We start from the raw sequence: 23,125 nt of genomic DNA on the forward strand, positions 1-23,125 counted from the left end.
AATGTTCCCCAGTAGACAGGCCTGCCTTCCGGCAGCTGACAAACCATGCATGTGTAAATGTCAGCCCACACACATTTCCTGTTTTTAGAGGTCACCACTTTAATCACATGTAGCTTTTGAGTCACAAGATGTGAAGATGAGTGGACATAAAAGAAAGAAAAGTGAGAGGCACCAGAGTGAGCTATTTAAAAGCCAGAGCTGATGATGTCACAGCCTTGCTTTAAACCCTCCCAAGGTCCCCCATCCCCTACAAGGTGAAGTCCAGGGTCGCAGTCCTGGAGAACGAGGCCCTTCATGATCTGCTTGCTTCCTGCCAACCTCTCAGCCTCATGTTCTGTCACCACAGACTGCTCCTCAAGTCTCCCTGATACCAGCTCAACACAAGGTTGACATAAGGGAAGCCATATTGTAGAAAAGAAACCATATTGTAACTTTGAATGACCTCTGATTAACTAACCTCGCTGGATATGCACCCTCTAGGCTTTTGAGTTCCTTAGGAAAGTGATGACCCCCAGGCAGAGAGTCTATGCTGATAGCCATCATCAATGACAACCGAAAGATCTGGGTATAGGGTGTTGCTCCAGTCTCTGATGCATATCCAGTAAAACAGAAGATTATTAGGAAATAAGACCAGGTATCTGCCCCATGCGAAGACCAGATACCACCCCACCCGGAGACCAGCCCCCTATATAACTGGCCTGTAGTCTTTGTTCTGTAAGATAGTTCTTTTAGACATTAGTCAGCCATCTTCCCCCTTGCTAGCAAGTTGTAATAAAACCCTTTCTCCCCTATCACCTTGCCTCTCGACTATTGGCATGTCTTGCAGTGGGCCGATGACCCTCCTTGAGTAGTAACATCCCCACACACCCCTTATGATTTCTCACTGTTGTAAATTGGCTCCTGCAATTTGGCTTACTGGATTACCCTAGTTCCTGCCGCCTACCTCACCTACCTCACCCTAACATCTTCCCATATCCCCCCCAAGGTCATCACCACCTTGGGAAAGGCTTCCCTGAAGCCCCAGGCTAGGATATGTGGCCTCTTTTGGGCCTTTCAGGTCCCCTGTGCTTACTTCTATCCTAACACCCATCCCGCTATATCATAAATATCTGCTTACTTGCACACTCTCCCCAGTACACTCTCAGCCCCTTGAGGGCAAGGCCTTTCTTTTTCATCTTTCATCCCCAGTGACTAGCTTGGGGTCAGCACATAGTAGGGGCTTAGTTCCTACATGTTTGGTGAGTGGACATTGAGTCATCAGGCAGAGAAGAGCAAGCCCAGAAGGGCCCAAGGACGAAAAGGTGGAAGGCACAGGCTGCTGGCTCTAGCTTCTTTAGCACAGAAACAAGGCTGGAAGGATTCAGGGGATAGGACATTTGAGATCACCTCTACCTCCAGCCACAAGGGACTAGATCAGATATTATTTTGCTATCTTACCATTTTGGTGATACAGTCAAGGGAGCTGCTTGAAAAGGTCCGGATCTGTGGGTGGATGGAGGGAGAGGGGAGAGCTGAGGCAGGCATGGAGCTCCTTTCTCCACCTCTCTACACACAATAGTCATGATGGCTTTGCTGGGCTATGCAGACTCTGCTAACATCTTCACAAGGATATAATTGTGACTGGCATCTCCTGTCAGCCCCCTTACTGCTTTGGATTTCTTACAGATTTTAACAAGCATCTCTCTGGTCTTTAGTGTGTGGAGACCAAATGCCCCAAGAAGATTTGAAGAGAATCCGCATTGCTTTTAAGAAGGTCAACAATGACCTCCCATTGGTCACATCCTGTAGACCCTTTGGTCCTTATCTTATATGACCGCCTGGTGGAAGTTGACACTGGGCCCCTCCATGCTTGAAATACTCTCCTCTCTTGGACTCTCACTGAGTTCTCACTCATTTATTCAGCACACATATGAGCTCCTGCTGGGTGCCACAAAGGCCCTGTGCTGGGGACTGGGGCTTTGAAGATGAAAGGAAGTCTCTGCAAGCATGTTGCTCACAGGCTAGTGGGGAAAAAAATCACGTCAGTGGAAAAACAAAGTAATTCAAGATGGCTTAGCCTCACGGTTAGGTGTGGGTGGGTGGGTGTGATGCTTTCTAATTTGAATCCTGCCTCTGCTGCTTGTTAGCTGTGTGACCTTAGCAAACTACCACCCAGTCAATAAGACTTCTCCATTATCATTTATTTCCATGTGACGACAGGGGCTGGGTGAGTACAGGATCCATTTGCCAACTGCATTATATCAAAATTCATATTATTTTCGGTTTTTACTGTATTTAATGTACTGTACTTAAATGATAATACTTCAGTTGGATTCTGTGTATCACAAGACTGTGTCCACCTATGTTCACAACTTCAAAGAAGGTCATTCCAGTGACATTTCCCTTGCTGAGCCTCAGTTTCCTCATCTCTAAAATGGGGATAATAGGAGTACCATGCAAAAAGGGTTGATTTAAGGATTAAAAGAGAAAACATATGTACAGCTCTAAGCACAAGCCTCACTCATGGTAATTACTCAACACATGTTAGTGATTATTTTGATTATTATCAATATCTTTGAACACTCTCCCACCTTTGTCCTCTCCTCCCACCCAGACTGTCTCTGTTCTCGTGCCCTTACCTGGGCTCCTTCATAGCCCCCTTACCTGTCTTCTCATCTCAGTCTCATCCCTTCCATCCACTATCCACTCTGCTGCTGGAGTAAACTTTCCAAAAGAGTCCTCGAATCATGCCGCACCTCTGCTTAAAAATACCTGCTGGAGCCTCGTTGCCTTTAGTCTGATGTCTTACTATGTTCTGGCTGCTATCACAAACGTACCACAGGCTTGGTAGCTTATGAATGACAGAAATTTATTTCTCATAGTTCTGGAGGCTGAGAAGTCGAGGATCAAGGCACCAGCAGACTCAGTGTCTGGGGAAGGCCTACTTCCTGCTTCATAGATGGCCGTCTTCTCACTGTGACCTCACAAGGCAGAAGGGGTGAGGGAGCGCTCTGGAGTCTCTCTTGTAAGGATGCTAGTCCCATTCATGAGGGCTCATGACCTATTCACCTCCCAAAGGCCCCAATTCCTAATACTATCACCTTTGGGATTAGACTTCATATGAATTTAGGGGAACACAAACATCCAGTCCATAGTGCTGGGTTATAAGACCTTTTACCTAGGCTGTGGCAGCCTCTCCTGGCCACATGTCCTGCATTTCCCTCTAGACAGCCATGTTCTAGCCACAGGGCCAGGGCCAGAGTGAGGCAAGACAGGTGCCTAGAGCACAAAATTTAAGGAGGCCCACCTCTCAGGATTGGGCAGCATCTGATCATGACCAGTTTCTGAAGATGCCTTCCATGGACAGAAGCCTGCTATCCAAATTGTCACTCCCCTCTCTCCTTCCTTCTAGATTTTCTGGGTTCAAATTCTTATTAACTATAAAACTCAGAATAAGCTACTTAACCTCTTTGTACCTCAGTCTCCCCATCTATAAAATGGGAATGATAAGAAATACCTATCTCATAAAGCTGTTGTGAGGACTAAATGAGTTAATACGAGTAAAGCGTTAGACGAGGGCCTGGCATGGGATAAGCACTCACTGAATGTTCCTAACACCACACACCCCACCATCCTGAAGTTTTGTTTCTAAGTCCTCTAATGTTACGGCCTCAGGAAACATACGATCTGAATGAATCTCAAGACACAACAGGCTGCAGTTTAACCAGCTATTACACTATCAATAACAATAATAAAAAAAAAAGCTACTTTCCCAAGGCAAGAGAAAGGGAATTATGCTGTCCCCCAACCTACCTTCTCAACTCAGCCAGATCCATGACTGTCACTTGCAACATCCATGCTCAATGCATTTTCCCTGGCGCTTGTTCCTCATCAGTTAAAAGTCTTTCTGTTGCCTGTGACAGGAAGCCAATGCAAACCAACTTAAGCAAAATAGGGAATTTGTTGGACCATAGTTAGTTATCCATTGCTATGTAACAAATTGCAAAACTTTGCAACTTAAAACAATAAGCATTTATTATCTCACAGTTTCTGTGCGTCAGGAATCCAGGCACAGATTAGCTGGGTGCTCTGGCTCAGGGTCTCTCACAAAGCTGTGGTCATGGTGTCGGCCAGGGCTGCGGCCATCCCAAGACCCTCCCAGCAGAGGATCCACTTCCAGTCTCACTCCTGTGGCTCTTGGTAGGGCTTTAGGTCCTCGTTGACTGTTGGCCAGAGACACCGGTTCCTCACTGCATTTTGGCTAGAGGCCTCGCTCGGTTCCTTGTCTTGGGGTCTTGTAACTCACAACATAATACTTGGCTCCTTGGAAAGTGAGGTGGGGGGAGAGGGGCAGAGACAACCCAAGATAGAAGCCACAGCCTTTTTCTAACCTAATCTCAGAAGTTACACCCCACCACCTCTGCCACATTCTACTCACTAGAAACAAGTCACTAAATCCATCCCACACTCAAGAAGAGTTTATTATACAAGGGCATGAGTACCAGGAGGTGGAACTCTTTATTTTTGTTGTTGCTGTTGTTGTTAGGTTTTTTTTTTTTTTTTTTTGGTGAGGAAGATTGGCCCTGAGCTAACATCTGTTGCCAATCCTCCTCTTTTTGCTGTGGAAGATTGGCCCTGGGCTAACATCCATGCCCATCTTCCTCTGTTTTATATGTGGGACGCCTATCACAGCATGGCTTGATAAGTAGGTCTGAGCCCGGGATCCGAACCTGTGAACCCCGGGCTGCCGAAGCAGAGCACATGAACTTAACCACTACACCACCCAGCTGGCCCAAGGAAGTAGAACTCTTTAGGGCCAAGTTCAGAACCCAAGTCTCTTGATGCTGAAGCAATTGATGCCCAATATTGGTTTGCAAATCACATGAAAAGACGTGGGACCTCTACCACAGCCTGAGCATGTGAAAGGAGTCTGTGGTGCCAAGTATAAACAACCCTCCCTGGCACACGCACACACACTGGCGGAAGCTGTGGTAAGTACTTCCTCCTTCAGCCTGTGAGATCTGAAAGTATATCATCATGGCAGGCCCAAAGAGACGTACAGATGACTGGGCTCCACGGGCTTTCTCCGATGAGCTACAGAAGAGTCAGCCACACGTGTTCTCTCCCTTTCTATGGACCCAATTCTTCCTACTCATGGGTAAGTCCACACTATGACCACCACTGCTTTCACTGGTGCTCCTCTGAGGCTGGTCGCATTCCGTGCTGGGGATTCTTGTTAGTAAAGTCAATAACTCCTCTTCTTGTGGTAAATATTCTGCAAGTTTCACCTTAATCTGAGCTCTGTAAGTGTGTGTGAGCGTGTGCACGGTCACACACCATGAGCAAGCGACATTCTAGCCCCAGTCTCAAATAACTCTGGGCTTGGACTTTATTCCTCTCACCCTCACATTTTCCTTCTAAGAAATGCCACGTTATGAGTTTGTTTCCTGTACAATATGGATACAATCCACAGAGAGATACAGGAAAATTCCCCCGATGATAAGTCACCCAGCAATTTCCTAGGGAGTGATAAAACTGCTGGAACTTCTTTCTACATCCTGTCATGTTTATGACATATTCTGGACTACGGAGGCTTCAGTGGGTGTCTGGAGATGGTCTGGTGGCCCCAGGTTAGGTGGCTTCTATCTGAATATCCTTTTCTACCTAACATCCTACCTCCCCATCAAGACCTGAGTCTTGCTAGTTTCTGGGAAACATCTCTCGGCAGCTGGGCCTGGGCCCCTCTGTCCAGAAGGCACACCTGACCCAGTACCCCAGGGAGGATCTCAGCAACCTGGGACTGTAGCAGCTATTGTCTCTCTGGGATCTTGCTTTCCCCAGGCCCTCCTTGGGGAGGAATATCCTTTTTTCCCCAACATCCTACCTCCTCATGGGAGGGATGGTGCAGGTAGCACTAGGGACCTGAGAGCAGTGGGGGTGGGGGTGGGGGATGGGCAGTGAGGTGAGCTCTAGAAAAACTCCTGGATGCATATATGGGGGTAGGAGGAGCCTTGTCCTCAGGGCTGAGTTCCAGTTTGACCTCTCTTCACTTTCAATTTCATCTTTGCTCACCATAAAAACACAGGGAGCAGCAAGGCTATTTATATTCAACTCTTAGGGTGCCTTTTGGTTGTGTTGGATAAACCTGAAATTAGCTACATCCAGTGTTATCCAAGCCTCAGATGATCAATGGAGTGAATTTGAAACAGTTCAGGGCAAAGGGGCATCTCCCTCTGTCTGGCTCCATCGATTGAGGTGACCTCAAACTTCACTGTTTCGGTCTAGAAGGGAGTTTCCTTGACGCTTTTGTGTCTCCAAGGAGTTGTTTAAGGAACTTAGGAGGCAGTAGGGTGAAAAGTCCCCTTGCTTTAGTATCAGGAACATTTGACATTAAATCCTACTCCATCATTCACTAGCTGTGTGAACATCTATTTCTTAAGTGTAGAATGCAGTTAGTAAGATGTATCATGCAAGATTCTTTCATAGATTAGAGATGGTGTATGTGCTTGGCACACAGTTGGTGGAAGCTATGACTGTTATTATAATAATCCCTGTTTAGTACGTTATTCAGAAACTAGTAAAGGATAGGCAAGTCAAATTCAGTTACCACAATCTTTGAACTCCTTTTTATTATTTGTCAAAAGGCGTAGTTCAGAATAAGATGACTGACTCCTGGAACTCCTGTCACTATGCTGGGAGATACGTAGCACTGTTTGCTGCAATAGGATCTGACTTGTAGGGACCACATCCTGCTCCCCCACTGACAGTCTGTGAGGCTTTGTTTACCTTTGATGTGAGGAAAGCTGAGGTCAAAACATGGTCATATGCACCCGGCCAAGACTCAGCACCTCCTGGGCTTCCAGGATGGGGGTAGTGAGCACTCCTGGCCTCACATTCCAGGCATCATGTACATGGAATCTGGACTCTGAAACTGACCAACCCTGTAATCTGGGCAGGTGGCCAAAACTCTCTAAATATCTGCTCCTCATCTGTAAAATGGGGTTAATTATTGGATAATTTTGAGGACTGAATGAGGTGATTTTTACAAAGTACCTGATACACACATAGCAATTATAAGTGATGTCTTCCAGATGTGAAGAGCTCTCTTTTGGGCAGCCTCAAACCAACATTGCACCAACTCAGCTTCTGTCTTCTGAATCTGCCCCCAGAGTCCACCTGAACTGACCTTCTCACATCCAGAGTCCCCAGCCCTGCATCCTCCCTAGCAGCCTCTCTGCAAGGTCCAAGTGCTCGACTGCTGTGGGTCGGGGCAGAGAGCCCCCTGGCCTGCACCAGTAGGGGTGTCTCCTCTCTGTGTCTGCATATTCTGTAACGTCTGGGCTTTCAGAGCATGTCTCAGCCTTTTTCCATTCCCCTACAGTATATTTGGCCTCTCCTCTCTCTCTAACATTTTCTACTTATTTTTCTACCTGGAATTCCTGGAGTAGTCTGGGTCCTGAACCTATCTGATTTGGTCTAGAATTTCCAGAGTACTCTCCAGAGCCTCAGAAGCTCTGGAATCTGGGACTCCAGGCTGGGGTCACCCAGCAGACACTCACGGAGCCCCTCAGGGAAATTAGTTGCCTTGGCAGAATGCAGGGCCCCTGGAAGCCTTGGTAACAATGATTATCAGGGATCTGGGTCTTTCCTGAGATCAGGAAATCAGGAGCTGAATCAATGCTACCTACCATTCCCAACCCAAACCTCGTTCCTAAGGACAGACCGGATTTCCCTGGCCAAGCCGAGGTCAGTCTGAGATCCCCTGGACAGTGAGGAAAATGTAGGGTGAGCTAGAGGTAAGAGATGCTCCTTTTGTTCCCATCATTTTTTTACGAAAATTCTCAAACATACAGAAAACTTGGTAGAATTTTGCAGTGAACGCTCATATACCTCCCACATCGGTCCTACCATTTGTGTTTTGCTTTACTTGCTTCATCACATATCTATCCATCTATCCACCCTCTAGCCATCCATCAACCCATCTTATTTTTTAAAAAGTTGCTCCTTTTTTACTTCATTACTTCTTTATGATATACAGCAACCTGTTTTTATTTAATCTTTACCATATTCCCTGAGGAAGATGGTACAGGTGTGAACATTTCCATCTTATAGACCAGTAAACTGATTCTCAGAGAAATTCACCTAAAGTCACAAGGCTAATTTCCCTGTTGGAATAGAAACCTAAAAGGTCTGTTTTACCGATTATCGTAGCTACATTTGTGGTAGAGAGTGTTTGATATGTGAATGAGGGAATGAATGAATGAATGACTTGGCTAGGCAATGGCCCTAAGAGAGGAAGACATGAATCTCATTTCACTTCTCAGCATCTGGCATTTATTCCCAATATGTGTTTATTGAATGAATAAATGAATGAACGAATGAATGAATGAAGCCTGACTTAAGGAGTCCAGCTGCCCTTACAAGTCCCTCTTCTGTTTCTGCAGGACTAGGAACCTCTGGAAAGGACTCAGCACCAACAGTGGTGGCAGGAATTCTAGGGGGTGTGGTGACTTTCCCCCTCAACATTTCAGTAGACACAGAGATTGAGCATGTCACCTGGAATGGTTTCCAAAAAGCTCTTGCTTTAGCCGACTCAAATGGAAAAGTTATTTTTATGGACAGAAGCTACCAGGGCCGATTAAACATCATCCGGAACTACTCCTTATCTCTCAACAACCTGACTCTGAAAGATGCAGGACCCTACAACGCCCAGATAAACCAAAAGAATTCTGAAGTCACCGTTGGTGAGCAATTCATCCTGCACATCTATGGTGAGTTCCATAGCACTTCTGTAAGTTTTGATCTTTTATTTTTAAAAGCAGATTTTTTCTCTCTCCAGGAATTTATCTCTAGGCCAAGTAGGATTCCACATTGGTCTTTGTCACCCAATTCCATAAATCAGATGTCAAGAGTGGAATACACAGCCAAAATGTGTTTAAGAGCCGTTTGTATTCTTTTCTGCAACTCTATTAATATCCTTTACCCATCTGTATTAGTGTGCTAGGGCTGTCATAACAAAATACCACAGACTGGGGGGCTTAAACAATAGAAATTTATTTACTCACAGTTCTAGAGGCTAGAAGTCCAAGATCAAGATGTCAGCAGGTTTGACTTCTTCTGAGGCCTTGCTCCTTGGCTTGCAGATGGCCACTTTTTGCTATGTCCTCACGTGGTCACTTTTCTGTTTCTGTTGTCTGTGTCTTAATCTCCTCTTTTTATAAGAACACCAGTAACAGAAAGCCTCTCCCTTCCGCTCCCAGCTCCTCTACCACACCACCTTCTTCTCTCAGGCCTTTCCTGCCAGGGAAGGGATCTGAGTAGTCTCCCCATTGCCACTGTCCTTGTAGAGCAGCTGCGGGAGCCCCGAGTCACCATGATGTCCGTGAACGCGTCTGAGAACACCTCCTGTAACGTCACCCTGACATGCTTTGTGGAGGGGACAGAGAAAGACGTTCAGTACAGCTGGACCCCGAGGGACCCTGATGCTTCTGAATTCTATGGGGGCTCCACTCTCACCATCTCCTGGACGCCTTGTGACCCAGACCTGCCGTACACCTGTACAGCCAAGAACCCAGTCAGCCAGAGCAGCTCCCACCCTGTCCATGCCTGGCAGTTTTGTAGAGGTAACTGGCTCCACTTAGGCCCTCCAGAGGATTCCAGAAACAGTCTGAGCAGCTATAGAATCTAAACTCCAGGGTTCTGGCAGGACACAGATGAGGTGGGAAGGCAAGAGAACAGGCCTGAAGACCCCTTGTTTTCTACCCTCAGGGGCCTGAGAGAGACTGGCAGAGGACTTGGGAACTCCCAGGGCACTGTGTAACTGAGGGTAGAGCAAGGGAGGGTAAGAGAAGATGGATGAAGAGATCCAGATTGCTCTTTGCGTGGATGGGATTGTCCCCTGGGGTCTCCTGAGAAGGGCAGAGAGAGCAAGAAAGGCCTGGGTATGCAATAGGCAGAGCCAGGTGCATACCTGTGCATGACAAGTGGTCATGGAAAAGCAGCAGGGATGCTTCATCAGAGGAAGGGGGAATGGCCTGGGCAGGAGGGCCTATGGGGCTCCACTCCCCTTCAGGCAGGCTGAGGGTCAAGGGAGTGGGGCCAGTGACTGAAGCGGCAATGTCTCATTTCTGACTGCAGATCCAGGAGCCTCCAGAGGAGGATCAATGGGGGAGACGGTGGTGGGGGTCCTGGGGGAGTCAGTCACCCTGCCCCTGGCACTCCCGGCCAGTCAGGACATAGAGAACGTTGTCTGGATGTTTAACACGTCTATTATCAGCAAAGAGCGGGGAGAAGCAGCAAAAGCAGATCCACCCACTAAGTTTGAGGATCCAGACAAGAACACCATGCGGGTCTCCGGCCAGGACTACTCCCTGAAGATTGGCTGGCTGAAGATGGAGGATGCTGGCCCCTACCACGCTTACATATGTTCAAAGACCTCTGGAGTCACCAGCACGAAACACGTCACCCTGCTCATCTACCGTGAGTTTCTGAGCAGAGCGCCCATTATTAGATTCCCTCCCTGAAAGGCTTCTCCTCTTTGCTGCCTTCCCCACTTCCCTCCTCCCTCAGGCCTCTCCTCCTAGCAAAATGCCTCAGACTCAGGACTGAGTTCATACCAGTCAATTCACAGGAGGAAAAATTACAGTCAGCGGCTGGGCAAAATCTACCTGCCAAGGTCCCGCTTCCTCCAGCCTTCCAGTTAGGCCTCAACCACCCAACTGTCTACTTGCCCCATCCTCCTGCATTGATTATTGGGCGGGAGGGACCAGGAACTCTCAACCTGCATCTTTGTAGAACATTATCATTTTGAATAAGGGCAGAGCTGGCTGGGGTGGAATCAGAGAAGACTGAGGAGAAAGCCTTTAGTGTCCAAAGACCCTGTGACGTCCAAGAGGGTTGACTGCTCGGCCCCCCTGAGTGTGGGGGACAGAACTTGCAGTCTTATTCCTCAGCTCTGGGCCTCAAAGGAGCTTGACAGGACAGTTTGCATGGTTTCCATTTGCCAGCTCCTTTACTGGTACCATTCAGACATGGTCTGCATATCCCCTGCCTGGGCTTGTTGGTGTCTAAGTACCTGTGAAAAAACTCACTGTCCGCGATCTTGTTAAAATACCCAGTGAGTCAGCTAGTCTACATCTGTTGCACACTGTGACTCAAATGTAAAAGAACCAGCAAGAAGATTAAGTAAAAATAATAATAAATTGGGAGCAAATGGTGCCGGTCTTATATTTCTTGTAAAAGTGCTAACGTTTATTGAGCACTTATTCTGTGTCAGTGCTGTGCTCACCTCTCTACATTCCTTATCTCATGTAAATAAGCAAATTAGATGATGAAACCTCAAAATGTAAGCCTTGAAGGGCCTTCAGAGCCCATGCAAGTGCTGTGCTTATTTGTGTCGCTTGGTTTGCTTGTTCTTCATAGTATGCTGTATGGAATGATGTGGTGTCTTTCTTTTTTCATTTTTCATGAACTCTTTTATTTCACATCTGAGCATCCAAGGCCCAAAGAAGTGAAGTGATGTGTCTGAGATTTCATAGTTCCCCAGGGAAAGGCCTGGTGTACTCCAAAATGCCTGCAACTCTTGGAGGCACTTTCTCAGCCCTAACACAATGTCAACATGCAACTTCACAAATATATTTTGAATGAGTGAACATGTGGCGGTGCCCAGTGGGCAGGCCTAACTCCACATCAGGTCTGCCTTTCTCCTCACGCAGGAAGGCTGAAGAAGCCCAAAGTCACGTGGAGCCTCGAGTTCACGGGGGATGGCATCTGCAGGGTCAGCCTGACGTGCTCAGTGGAGGATGGTGGACACAACGTGACCTACAGATGGACCCCCCTGCAGAAAGAAGCTGTTGTATCCCAAGGGGGATCTCACCTCCAAGTCTCCTTGAGAAGGGGTGAAAATCATCCCAACTTCACGTGCACAGCCAGCAATCCTGTCAGCAACAGCTCCAGGCACTTTCTTTCTGGGGACATCTGTCCAGGTTACTCTCCATCTCTACTCAGCCAGACCTCAGGGCCTTGGATCTTCGGATCCGAGAGTTTGCATTCTGACTGATTCTTTATGAAGTGCAGTGAAAAAGTGTGCGCAAGAGTCCTTTAGACAAGCACATTCCAATAGAAATATAATGGGATCATATAGGTCATTTAAATTCTCTAATACTCACATTAGAAAAAGCAAAAAGAAACAGATAAAATTAATTGTAAAAACATATGTCATTTAACCCAATATATCCAAATATTATTTCAACAAACATTCAATACGAACAATTATTCATGACATAATTTACATTTCATTTATACTATGTCTCTGAAATTCAGTATGTATTTTACACTAACAACACATCTCAATTCAGATGCTCAATTTTCATGGAAGTACTTGATCTGTATTCAGATTTCATAAAATTTACAGTTGAAAAAATAGATTTACACATCCAAGTTGTTCCAAACGTACTTCTCAGTTTTTCAATAAGGAATTGAGTCATCTTTTTTAAATGTAAATTTAAATTTTTAAAAATTAAATAAAATAAACAATTCAGTCCTTTAGTCATACTGGCCACATTTCAAGGGCTCATGCCATGGCTGGTGGCTACCATATTGGACAGCACAGCATTAGAAGTCTGTGGAGAAGATTTGATGGAAAGTTGACGTGGGAAGGGATGCGGACCACAAAGGAACAAGGGCTGTGTGAGTGGGAGCTAGAAAGGAAGCCCTAGTGGGTCTTACTAGATTCCAGGCACTATTCTAGGTCCTCATGCATTTTAGCACAATCAATCTTCACAATAGTCCTGTGCAGCAGATATTTTTATTGTTCCCTATTAAAGGATAAGAGACTTGTCCAAGGTCATACAGCAAAAGCAGAGTTGGAACCCTGAGTTCTGTGCTTTGCTCTTCCCTAGAGGGAAGTAGAAAAAAAGGAACATCTACCCAGGAAGTGATAATGCTGAATCAGGCTGTGGCTGGCAGATGGATTTAGAGGCCTGTTAAGTGGGAATCTGGACTTTTTCTGTCTCTAGCCTAGAACTCCCCTTATACTGTTTACAGAGAGGAGCAGTGTAGTGTGATGGATAAGAGTGTTTTAGGATCAGGCAGCCTTCCTTCAAATCCCAGCTCAGCTACTTAAAACTCTGTGACACTGGACAAGCCATAAACCTCTCTACCGAGGGACAGTGTTTGCCTTATGGACTGCTATCACTTCTTGCCTAGAACAATGCCTGCTCAATAAATAGTGGTAGAATGAACGAATGGAAAGGAATATTTTCTGCAATAGCATGGGATTTTAAGAGGCAGATAGGATGGCCATTATACTTTGTCCACTGTTTGCTCCAATCTCTCTTATCATTATTTATAGTAATATCACTCATTTCCTCTTTACAGGACTTGGGATAAGCAGGAAGCTTTGGATTGGACTCTCCCTGATAGTTTCCATCCTTTTGTGCTTTGGGATCTCTGGCTGCTGCATTTGGAAGCAAAAAGGATCATGTGGGTTTCCGGGATTAATGGCCTCTGCCAGCACTAAACCATTTCTCTGGGACCTTTGGAGGCTTCTCTGTCCTCTCATAATCCTCTCCTATCCCTTCTTTCCCAAAACCTCATTTCTTTTCAGAGTGTTGGGGAGAAGGGTGTTAGTTGGGACTCTTAGTTACAAATAATTGAAACCCAACTCAAATTAGCTTAGACAAAAGGCAGGGTGCAGGGGGCATGATTTATTATTTTGGGACTCACACATTCAATCTGTGGGGAAGGCAGGAGAGGAGCTGGACTTAGGGACAAATGTCACCAGAGACCCAAAAGTCACCAGAGCTCTCCATCTCTCATCCCTACTTCTCCCTTCGAGCTAGCTTAATTCTCTCCTACTGTAGCCAGCTGAGGGGCAGGGGTGGGGGGTGGCATGTGTACTACAACACAGCAACTGGTAGCTCCAGATTCACACATACTTGTAGCTCTGACACCAGGAAGGGAAAAAAAGATGTTTCCCTCCAATTCCACTTTGAAAAATCTCAGAAATATCTCATTGGCCCAGCTTTGGATCATGTGACCATTGCTTGGCCCAATCACTATGGCCAAGGGGATGAGCTATTACTATTGGCACCTCCCTCTGGAGTCTCGATATTGGAGTGGGAATGGAGTATTTCCCAGAAAGAACAGATTGCTTAGAACACATATGACCCGCTGGAAGAATCACTGTGAGTTGGCAAACCACTCTGATTAGTGGCTACCACAGATAGATTAGAGCTCTTTCTTCCAGAGGGATGGCAGGCAGATCCAGAGCCTTCTCCTCAGCTGAAGATGACCCTAGACTCTGGTCACCCTTCCCATGGGCTTGTACTCACATAGGGGTTCACCCTCCTCCTTAAAGCCTTTCCCTGTCTATGACCCCGAAATCTCTCCTCCTGTCCTTTGATTCTCACAGAATCAGAGACACCTCTCTCCTCACAGCCCTATTGATAAACCTTCTCTCTCGGTTTTTCAGGTTCAGCCCGAGCTATCAGTTCCAGCCAAGTTGAGGCCTCAGCTGACACATCAGGTACTATCACCAGTGACATAGGCTATGGCGTCCCCGGGCCAGATGGAAGCACCAAAGCCTAGCTACTTACTCAGTGTGGTCTGCCAACCAGCAACATGAGCATCATCACCCAGGCGCTTGTTAGAAATGCAAATCTTGGCCACCACCCCAGAATACCGAATCTGAATCTGAGTTTTAACAAGATCCACAGGAGAATCATATGCTTCTTAAAGTTTGAGAAGCAATGTGCTAAAGGAAGGTGGTTTAGGGAACAAATTCACAACCAAGACAGATTCCTGAAAGATGGTAACCAGAGCTAGGAGACGCAGCCTGTCCTCTGGGGTCTCTAGGCTTCCTCAAGCATTGACCGTCATCACTTGAATGTGGCCTATGATGAGGCTGGTTCTCCACTCTGAGAATGGATAAACAAAAGCCAGATGGAATGGTAAATCTGTTGCAGGAGGAAAACTAAAACTTAATTAAAACTAAAACCCATGAGACTGTTTAGACACCAAGAGCGTCACTGAGGCTGTGGTTTTCCAATTTTTGAAAAAACTAAGGAATACTTTCTTCAAACAAAATATTATGCAACACCCCAATAGCACAAAGCATGTAAAAGTGGGACTGTTGTGAGGGATGTTGGGGTGGAGAGCTGAGATTCCTGCATCTTACTCCCATCCCTCAGTGTCCTAAATCACCACCTGGAACCCTGGAGCTCTGGAGTTCTAAGGAATCCCCAAACTCTGCCCACTCAGACTGACTCTGCTTTAAAAATCCCTATGCCACCTCTCATGGAGGGGATTCCCCAAGGTGATAGAATAGGAAGACGGGCTAGGAGGGGGCCAGGGGCTCAAGTAACCCAACAGTGCAGGTTTTTCTGATGGGAAGTGTAACCCAGAGAAAGGAGCCTAGAAATGGGAATGAGGCTGGATATGGAACTTCCCACCAGCTCCCTCCTCATGGTTGGCAGGACGGACTCTGATCTCCCCCAGCTTGTTCCCTCCTTCCTTGGCCCTCGGGGCACAGGAAGGGGAGTAAAGTAGTGTTGGGGACACCACTGTCATCCCTATCCCGCCTCCCTCCTCCAGCACTTCTTCTCAGCTGCCAAGGCCTGCTTCTTCAATCTCTCCATTCTCTCTCCTAAATCTCCTCTTCTCTAGATCTTTGCCACTGCCTAAGTACATGCTGTCACCAATTTTTTGTTTTATTGAATAGGTTTTTTTAAATTGAAAAGTCATATAATCACTTGGTATACAATTAAAAGTAAATCTGCTTCCAAATCCCAATCGCCAGGTCTCTCCCCCCAGAGACCTCCATTGTTAAGATACATGTATGTCTAAATCCTTTCAAAACCTTTTAATGCATTTATAGGAATCATATATGTGTGTGTGTGTGTGTGTGTGTGTGAGTGTGTGTGTGTGTGTGTTCTCCCTTTAATTACACTTACGGGAACAATCTATGACAGTTTTCTGAACCTTGCTTTTTTAACTTAACAGTATATTCTAGCAATACTGGTATATCTAGATTGACTGACTTCCATTTATTTCATCCTACAGACCTACCCTAATTTATTTAACCAGTACTTATTAGCAAACGTTCCCATTCCTTGTTACTTCTTCTCTAAAATATTATGTTTCCTAACTGGTCATTCCCTCTGCAGTTTCTCCTTTCTATCCCTTCTGCTCACCACTTTACAGAGCTCAACTCTGACTGCTCTAAAACCATCAATGGTTCCTCATGGCCTTTGTCTGTTACTCAAAATGCAATATAACCTAGTACTCAGGTGTATGAGTTCTGAGGTCAGACAATCCTGTGTTCAAATCCTAGCTCTTCTCCTTATTAGTGATCTTGGGCAATTCAGCCTCTGAGCCTCAGTCTCCTTACCTTGCAAAATGAGAGCACCAACCCCGTAGAGTGCTGTGAGGACTGAGCGGGGCAACGCCCACAGCACGCCCTCAATAGGTGATAACTATTATCATCATGCAGTATTTGGCCAGACCACCCTTTATCTACTTTATTCCTACACGAAGCCAGTAGGGGGCAGTATTGAGTACTAATTAAGAACATCAGGGACCAGGCTACCTGCATTCAAATCCTGCCTTTACCACTTACTTCGGCAAATATTTAACCTTTATGTGCTCCAGTTTCCTGATCTGCAAAAAATAAATGTTAGCTATTGTCTATACTCCATGAGGTTTTACGCAAATTAAATAAGTTTATTTCTGAAAAGCATTTAAAACAATGCCTGACACATAGTAGGCAGTTAGTAAGTGTGAGCCGTTGTTGTCTACACTCAGATCAAACGGGCTGCTTGATGTGCTCCAAGGGCAGGTAGACATCCGCCCACTGTGCCACACTAGTCGTTCATAGCAGGCACCACTCTGGTTGTCCTATGCCCCGGCCATTGTGGTTAAATATTTGGAATATCATCCTTTCCGAAAAGAGAGGGTACTTCGCGATTCACACTTGTCTTTAATCATGCTGCTCCCTCCACCAAGAATACCCCAATACTCATCAAAATCCTGCCCCTACATCAAGGCCCATCTCAATTCCATCATGTTCACGTGTTCTTCTCTGCTTCCCAGCCAGAGACCATCTCCTTTCACCTCTGCACTTTCCTTGTGCTTTTCATATGTCACTTGTAGGAGCCAGCCTTACATTAGTTGATTTATGTATGGATCTGACCCTGAGCTAGACAGTGTTCTCCTTCAAGACCAGGTCTAATTTACCCTGTGTTTCCCCAGAGTACCCATCATGGCACTTAGGGTCGTTTATCCAGTGAGGCTAGTTCTGTTCACTGAGTCCATTTCATGTCATACTTGATAAATGTTTATCACATGAATGAATGAGTGAATGCTTGAAAGGAAGGAGGGAGGGAGAGTGGAATAGAGCCCCCCGAGGGAAGACAACCTTTCCTCCAGTTCTCTAGGTATTGTCTGGGGTAGGAGTCAGGGCAGCTTAGATTCCTGCACAAGGCAAGAGAGAGGTGAGGGCTGGCACACTTTTTACTAATCATGCACACTTTGTTCCAGAAACTGCTGCTGGCCACTCACTGTATTGCATGCTGTCCCAAGGCTATGAGAAGATGGAAACTCCCCCTAAGACTGTCAGGCAACAGCCTAAGCCCACTTCTGACAGCAGCTCTGACAGCGATGGAACAACTGTGGAGGATGAGGAGACAACTGAGATGTACCAGCATGTCAATAAAAGAGATCAGGTGTATGACTTGGTCACTCAGGAGGACACTGGACATGACTCAACCTCTGAGGAGCAAGCAGAGTATGACCTTGTCACTCCAGATGACAGGGTACCTGTACCTGTGGTCGAAGGGGACACAGTGTATATGCAAGTGTTCCTCGACTTGCAGGTGAGCTTTTTTGATCAGCACACCTTCCCTCTCTCTCCCACTTCTAGGACCACCCAATATCCTCGATGACTAGTCTCTCCAAACTGGGGACCAGGGGCTGGGGGACAGGACCAGCAGCACACGGGCAGAGAATCCTGACTCTGTGTTTACCAAACCTTGTGGTCCCTTGGAATGAAGGAACACACTCCTTAGTTCCCATTCTTGGGCCATAAATAAGGGAGGTGTTGGGGAACCAGAGGCACTGTCCCCACTGCACTAAGGCAGCTTCCACCCTCTACATGAAACCAGAACCTGGTGGATTCCTCTCTCCTCAAGGATTGAGGGTAAAACTCTGGAAAGCTCTCATTTAGTGACCACGGATAGTCTGATATTGGTGTGTTACAGGGAAAGACTCCACTTCCTCAGAAGAAAGAGAGTTCAGCCACAATCTACAGCTCTGTTCAGAAATCTCAGACGGTAAGAACAATTTTCCCTTTATCCTAAGGCCCATAAAGTGAGGCCCAGACCATTTTAACTGAAAGCCCTAAACTCCCGTGGCAGAGGAGCTTAAGTTCTACCCACTATGCACCATCCTGCCACACTCCATGGTCAACAAGGATACTTAAACAAACATTCTTGATTTACATCTGTGTGGCCAAAGGTTGAACATTTCTAATTGATTTAATAATATCTTATATTGATTAATCTTCACACTGACCAGAATGAGAGACTGTGAACCAAAACACTATATAGTCTATGTATATTTCTAAATCTATCTCAAACTCTAATCCTAATCCACCAAAATGGCAACTTCTCAAAACAACTGGAAATTAGCCAACAGTCTAATGTCAAGATTTTTTAGAAAATGTGCTTTTAACTATAGCATATTGGTTTCTTTATAGTGTTAAAAGAGCGCTTAAGGGTAGAATTTCCCATTAAATAATAATAATAGTAATAATAATAGTAACTTTCATGTAAAGTTTTACAGTTTACAAAAACATTGACAAACATTCTTATCTGATCATTATAACACTACAAATGTGTTGCCATCCACATTTTATAGCTAAAGAAGCTGAGATTGGGCCGGCCCCGTAGCTTAGCAGTTAAGTGCGTGCGCTCTGCTACTGGCGGCCCAGGTTCGGATCTGGGTGCGCACCGCCGCACCGCTTGTCCAGCCATGCTGAGGCTGCGTCCCACATACAGCAACTAGAAAGATGTGCAACTATGACATACAACTATCTACTGGGGCTTTGGGGGAAGGAAAAAAAAAGGAGGAGGATTGGCAATAGATGTTAGCTCAGAGCCGGTCTTCCTCAGCAAAAAGAGGAAGATTAGCATGGATGTTAGCTCAGGGCTGATCTTCCTCACAAAATAAATAAATAAATAAATAAAGAAGCTGAGATTCAGGAAGCTAATTTTGCCTAAGTTCACATAATAGTAGTTGAAGTTTCAGTATTAAAAATCGCAAGGAGGGGCCGGCCTGGTGGCGTAGTGGTTAAGTAAGTGCGCTTCACTTCGGTGGCCCAGGGTTTGCAGGTTCAGATCCCAGGCACGCGCTGACACACCACTTGTCAAGCCATGCTGTGGCAGCGTCCCATATAAAATAGGGGAAGATGGACACGGACGTTATCCCAGGGCCAATCTTCCTCAGCAAAAAAGAGGAAGATTGGAATCAGATGTTACCTCAGGGCTGGTCTTCCTCAGGAAAAAAAAAAAATCGCAAGGAGTTTTAAAATCCTTAAAAATCTTAAAAAATTAATTAGCCCAGATCTGTATCTGGCTGTCCACTCCACTTTCACTCTCCTGAAAACATTAGATCCATTCATAGTCTTGTTATCAAATCTCCTCCAGAACTCCCTCCCTGTAATATGTTCAAATAAGATTTAAAAAAAGAAAAAACTCTCCAAGTTTTTCAGTTATGCTACTTCTCTGTGATTGATGAATCAATCAATAGATATTTATTGAACACCTTTTGTTTGCCCAGAACTGGGCTGAGTGCTATGGGGATTTGGATATATTTAAGATACCATCCTTGACCTTGAAGACTTGTTATCTTATCTATCTTTTGGTAGAGGAAGGGTGGAGCTGATTCAGTCACCTGGAAGGGGAGAGAAAATACACTACATGACTCCTTGTTATGTATGCAGTTCCCAAGGGTTTTTCAGACATTCAAGTAGGAGATATCACTGCAGTGAGGTAGACAAGAAAGGCATCATGAAAAAACGGTTTGGTTTGGACCTTAAAAGCTGGATAGAATTTGTTCAGCAAACACTTGTACAAATATGCAGTTCAGTTCAACCATCATGTGCCTCATGCCCTGATTTCCAGAGCATGACCTAATGCTTAGCCAGCTAGGGACTTCACCTTTGGCCTTGAGGCTAAGTCTGTACTTTCATTGCATTTCCAAAGCTGCTTTCCACTCTGACCTGGCCCTTTGTGTTTGGGTCAACACTGGTCAATCTTAAAGTCATGGACATCAGTGCCTGCTCTGAGTTTCAGAATGGCCATGAGTCACCACTTGTCTGGACGGTCCTGCACGGCTCTCACATCATCCCAGGGCCTTCAGACCCCTAAAACCACCCTCACTCACAGTGTAAGTAGAAATCAATGCATTTCCTTAGCCAAGCTCTTGACAGAATTTATCCCTTGTCTTCAGAATTTTCAGGACCAGGAATCCTGGTTCTGGGTCTCCTAAGGCCATTATTGTCCCCTTGGTCGGGAAATTCTCAAACCTATGTTAGTTATTATTTTCTGACATGTCTCTGCATGATATCTCAAAGAATGTTTATGCTATTCCTAAGCTATTGCCAGTACCTGACGTCCCCTCCTTTCTGCATCAGCTCAGGTTTCATCTGCTCTTTAGTGACTTCCCTGAACACTCTCAGACAAAGGACATTCAAAACCCTTGGAACATGAAGGTCTAATGGTCTGGACCGTTACTTTGGAATGTAACCTCTACCAACTGCATTATCTTTACATAAATGTTTGTCTTGTTTCTCCAGCCAGGGCAGAGACTGGGATCATTAGACAGTAGCTTCTTGAGAGCAAAGACTTTTATTGTCGTTTTTTAATCCCCTCAATTTGCTGCACTAAACTATCTTATGTCTCTCTTACAGAGAGCCTAGCCCGTGGCCCTTACCATTAGGAGATTCTCCATAAACGCTTGTCATCAGCTTGGTTGATTGCTCCATCCCTAGGCCAGGCCTTATGACCCTACCTCTATAGGATGGACCAACCATAGCCTGGCCTCACTTTCCTCTCTCTCACCAGCACAGGGCTGAGGAAACCAGAGCCGTCCAGGCTTTATTAACCATATTTTTATGTCTTTTGGCTCACAGGTGGTGCCACTATCACAACAGAATGATTTTGACCCTCCTGAAAGCCCTACCTATGAAAATTTCACCTGAGAAGAAAAGCAGCTGTTGCCTCTCTTCCTGGGATTGGAGAGGTAGCTGGACCTTGTGGGGCCTGGGGCTCCTGCAGCGAGAAGCACTTCAGAATTTCCTTCAGTGTCTCAGAGATGCCTACATTTGACCCTCCCTTTCCTCTCACCCCCTGTGACTTCCCAAGCCCATTAATAGATCAGACACAGGCTCCTTTTTGGAGCCTCTGGGCTTCACGGTGTCCTTCCTCCATCTGTCTCCTGGTATGCTCGTACTGTTTCCCCCTGTCAGCTGAGATGCATCATCTCAAAACTCTGCCAAGGCTGGTCAAACATGGTTGAAGGGGGCCTGGACATTCACACCATCTTCTAAACAGTTGCTAAAATGAATCCAGCAGATCTCATTCGTGGACACAAAGATCTGTTGCCCAGCAAGATTTCTCTCTCCACCTTTGTGCATAGAAGCCAATACTGTGTTCACCAGTCTTCGACGGAAGAAAGTTTATTACCCAGTCAATTAGCAAGGAGACAAGAGGACTGGCTCTCAAATCTGTCTCCCAGATCCGGAGTATGGGGTAGGGTTTAAGGTATCAGGGAGGGCAAGCTGGTATGCGGAAGTGCTGGCAGGATGAGCGTCGATTGGCACATCACAATTTTCCCTCTGTGCATTCTCCTGGCTGGCTCTGGCCGCCTCTGAAAAGTAGCTTTAACATTCTGTTGTTAGGATGAGGTCAGCACAGTAAACAAGGGTAAAGTTGTGATGTAGATTTAAGTCATTGCCTTCTCTGTTGATAAGAGTTTCTAGAGATTTAGTAGTCCTCTCCTTCCTGGCACAGAGAGGGAGGCACCCTTACAAATGGAGATTTCTTTTGTAAATGTAAATTTCCCTTACAAATCCGTAACTTCTACAAGGTTTTCTGAGCTTTCCCTGGCATCTGCTGTTTCTTAAAAATAATCAGCCTAAAATAATTCTTATGCCAAAGAGGCATATTTTGGGGTAGCAAATTCTGTTCCTGGTCCTATGATCTATGTAACATCACATCCACTGTAGTATTTTTTAAAATAAAAGACTAGAAAAAACCTAACTGCCCATTTAGTAGGAATCTGGTTAAGTATATGATAGTGTGCCCATGCAATGACAAACCCTGACACTTTTGTAAAGAAAGGAACGTAAAGACTAATATGTGCTTATATGAAATGAGCTCTAAGATACATTGTTCAGTGGAAAAAACAAAGTCCAGGACAGTGTATATCATATGCTACCAGCTGGATAAAAATGAAATGTATATCTATCTATATGCTTATATAGGTACAGAAAAGTTCTGAAAGGAAATGATACCGACCCTGGGTTCTTAGGCTCTCTTTGTAACAGGAATTGACAAGAGGCCCAACCAAAGTCTCAGATAAGGTTTTACTGGGGCTCATGCTCCAGCACAAGGGAGACTGCACAGGAGAAGTGGCTCTCTGGCTGGATCTCCAAAGGGAGCCGTCCTGAGTCTTTTATGGGGTAAGGGGAGTGGAATGATGTCATGGTTCTCGGCCTCCAGAGGCATTCTGCTTCCCTCTTCCTGGTGGTGTCTTTGCACGCCCCATCAGGGTTGTGGTCCCTGCTCCTGCCCAGTTGGTCCAACATGGCAGTGTTGCTCATTACCACCACTCTAGGAAGGTCGTATAGTGGTCATCTCGGGGCTTTGTGTGCATGTGGGAGTCGGTGGACTACTTGGGGGCAGTTTTGTGGTTCGAAGTTTGCTTATCTCTCTCTCTTTCTTTTTTTTTTTGGTGAGGAAGATCAGCCCTGAGCTAACATCTGTTGCTAATCTTCTTCTTTTTGCTTGAGAAAGATTGTCCTTGAGCTAACATCTGTGCCAATATTCCTCTATTTTGTATATGGGATGCCACCACAACATGGCTT

General features: G+C 45.7%; 1 protein-coding gene across 3 annotated transcripts; it reads left to right on the top strand.

The window, feature by feature from the left end:
- Window positions 1–4,935: 4,935 nt before the first annotated feature.
- Window positions 4,936–22,298, top strand: LOC131404656 (T-lymphocyte surface antigen Ly-9-like). 3 transcript variants are annotated; one of them, XM_058539594.1, is made up of 10 exons: window positions 4,936–5,137; window positions 8,424–8,750; window positions 9,327–9,602; window positions 10,117–10,458; window positions 11,694–11,963; window positions 13,357–13,461; window positions 14,453–14,506; window positions 17,518–17,852; window positions 18,237–18,308; window positions 21,170–22,298. In XM_058539594.1, the coding sequence occupies exons 1-10, from the start codon at window positions 5,017–5,019 to the stop codon at window positions 21,236–21,238; spliced, it is 1,971 nt and encodes a 656-aa protein (XP_058395577.1). In that variant the 5' UTR covers window positions 4,936–5,016; the 3' UTR covers window positions 21,239–22,298. The 3 variants fall into 3 exon arrangements, with proteins under 3 accessions (XP_058395577.1, XP_058395578.1, XP_058395579.1); XM_058539595.1 differs by lacking the exon at window positions 13,357–13,461 and having other exon boundaries at window positions 4,937–5,137; XM_058539596.1 differs by lacking the exons at window positions 11,694–11,963; window positions 13,357–13,461 and having other exon boundaries at window positions 4,937–5,137.
- Window positions 22,299–23,125: the final 827 nt, after the last annotated feature.

This window comes from Diceros bicornis, chromosome 4 (genome assembly GCF_020826845.1).
Source record: "Diceros bicornis minor isolate mBicDic1 chromosome 4, mDicBic1.mat.cur, whole genome shotgun sequence".
Taxonomy (NCBI): Eukaryota; Metazoa; Chordata; class Mammalia; order Perissodactyla; family Rhinocerotidae; genus Diceros; species Diceros bicornis.

Coding starts and splice junctions, on each gene's coding strand:
- LOC131404656 (XM_058539594.1), top strand. CDS start 5,017: ATGGCAGGCCCAAAGAGACGTACAGATGACTGGGCTCCACGGGCTTTC. Junction 11,964..13,356: donor TTCTGGGGACATCTGTCCAG/GTTACTCTCCAT, acceptor TCCTCTTTACAG/GACTTGGGATAAGCAGGAAG. Junction 13,462..14,452: donor TTGGAAGCAAAAAGGATCAT/GTGGGTTTCCGG, acceptor TCGGTTTTTCAG/GTTCAGCCCGAGCTATCAGT.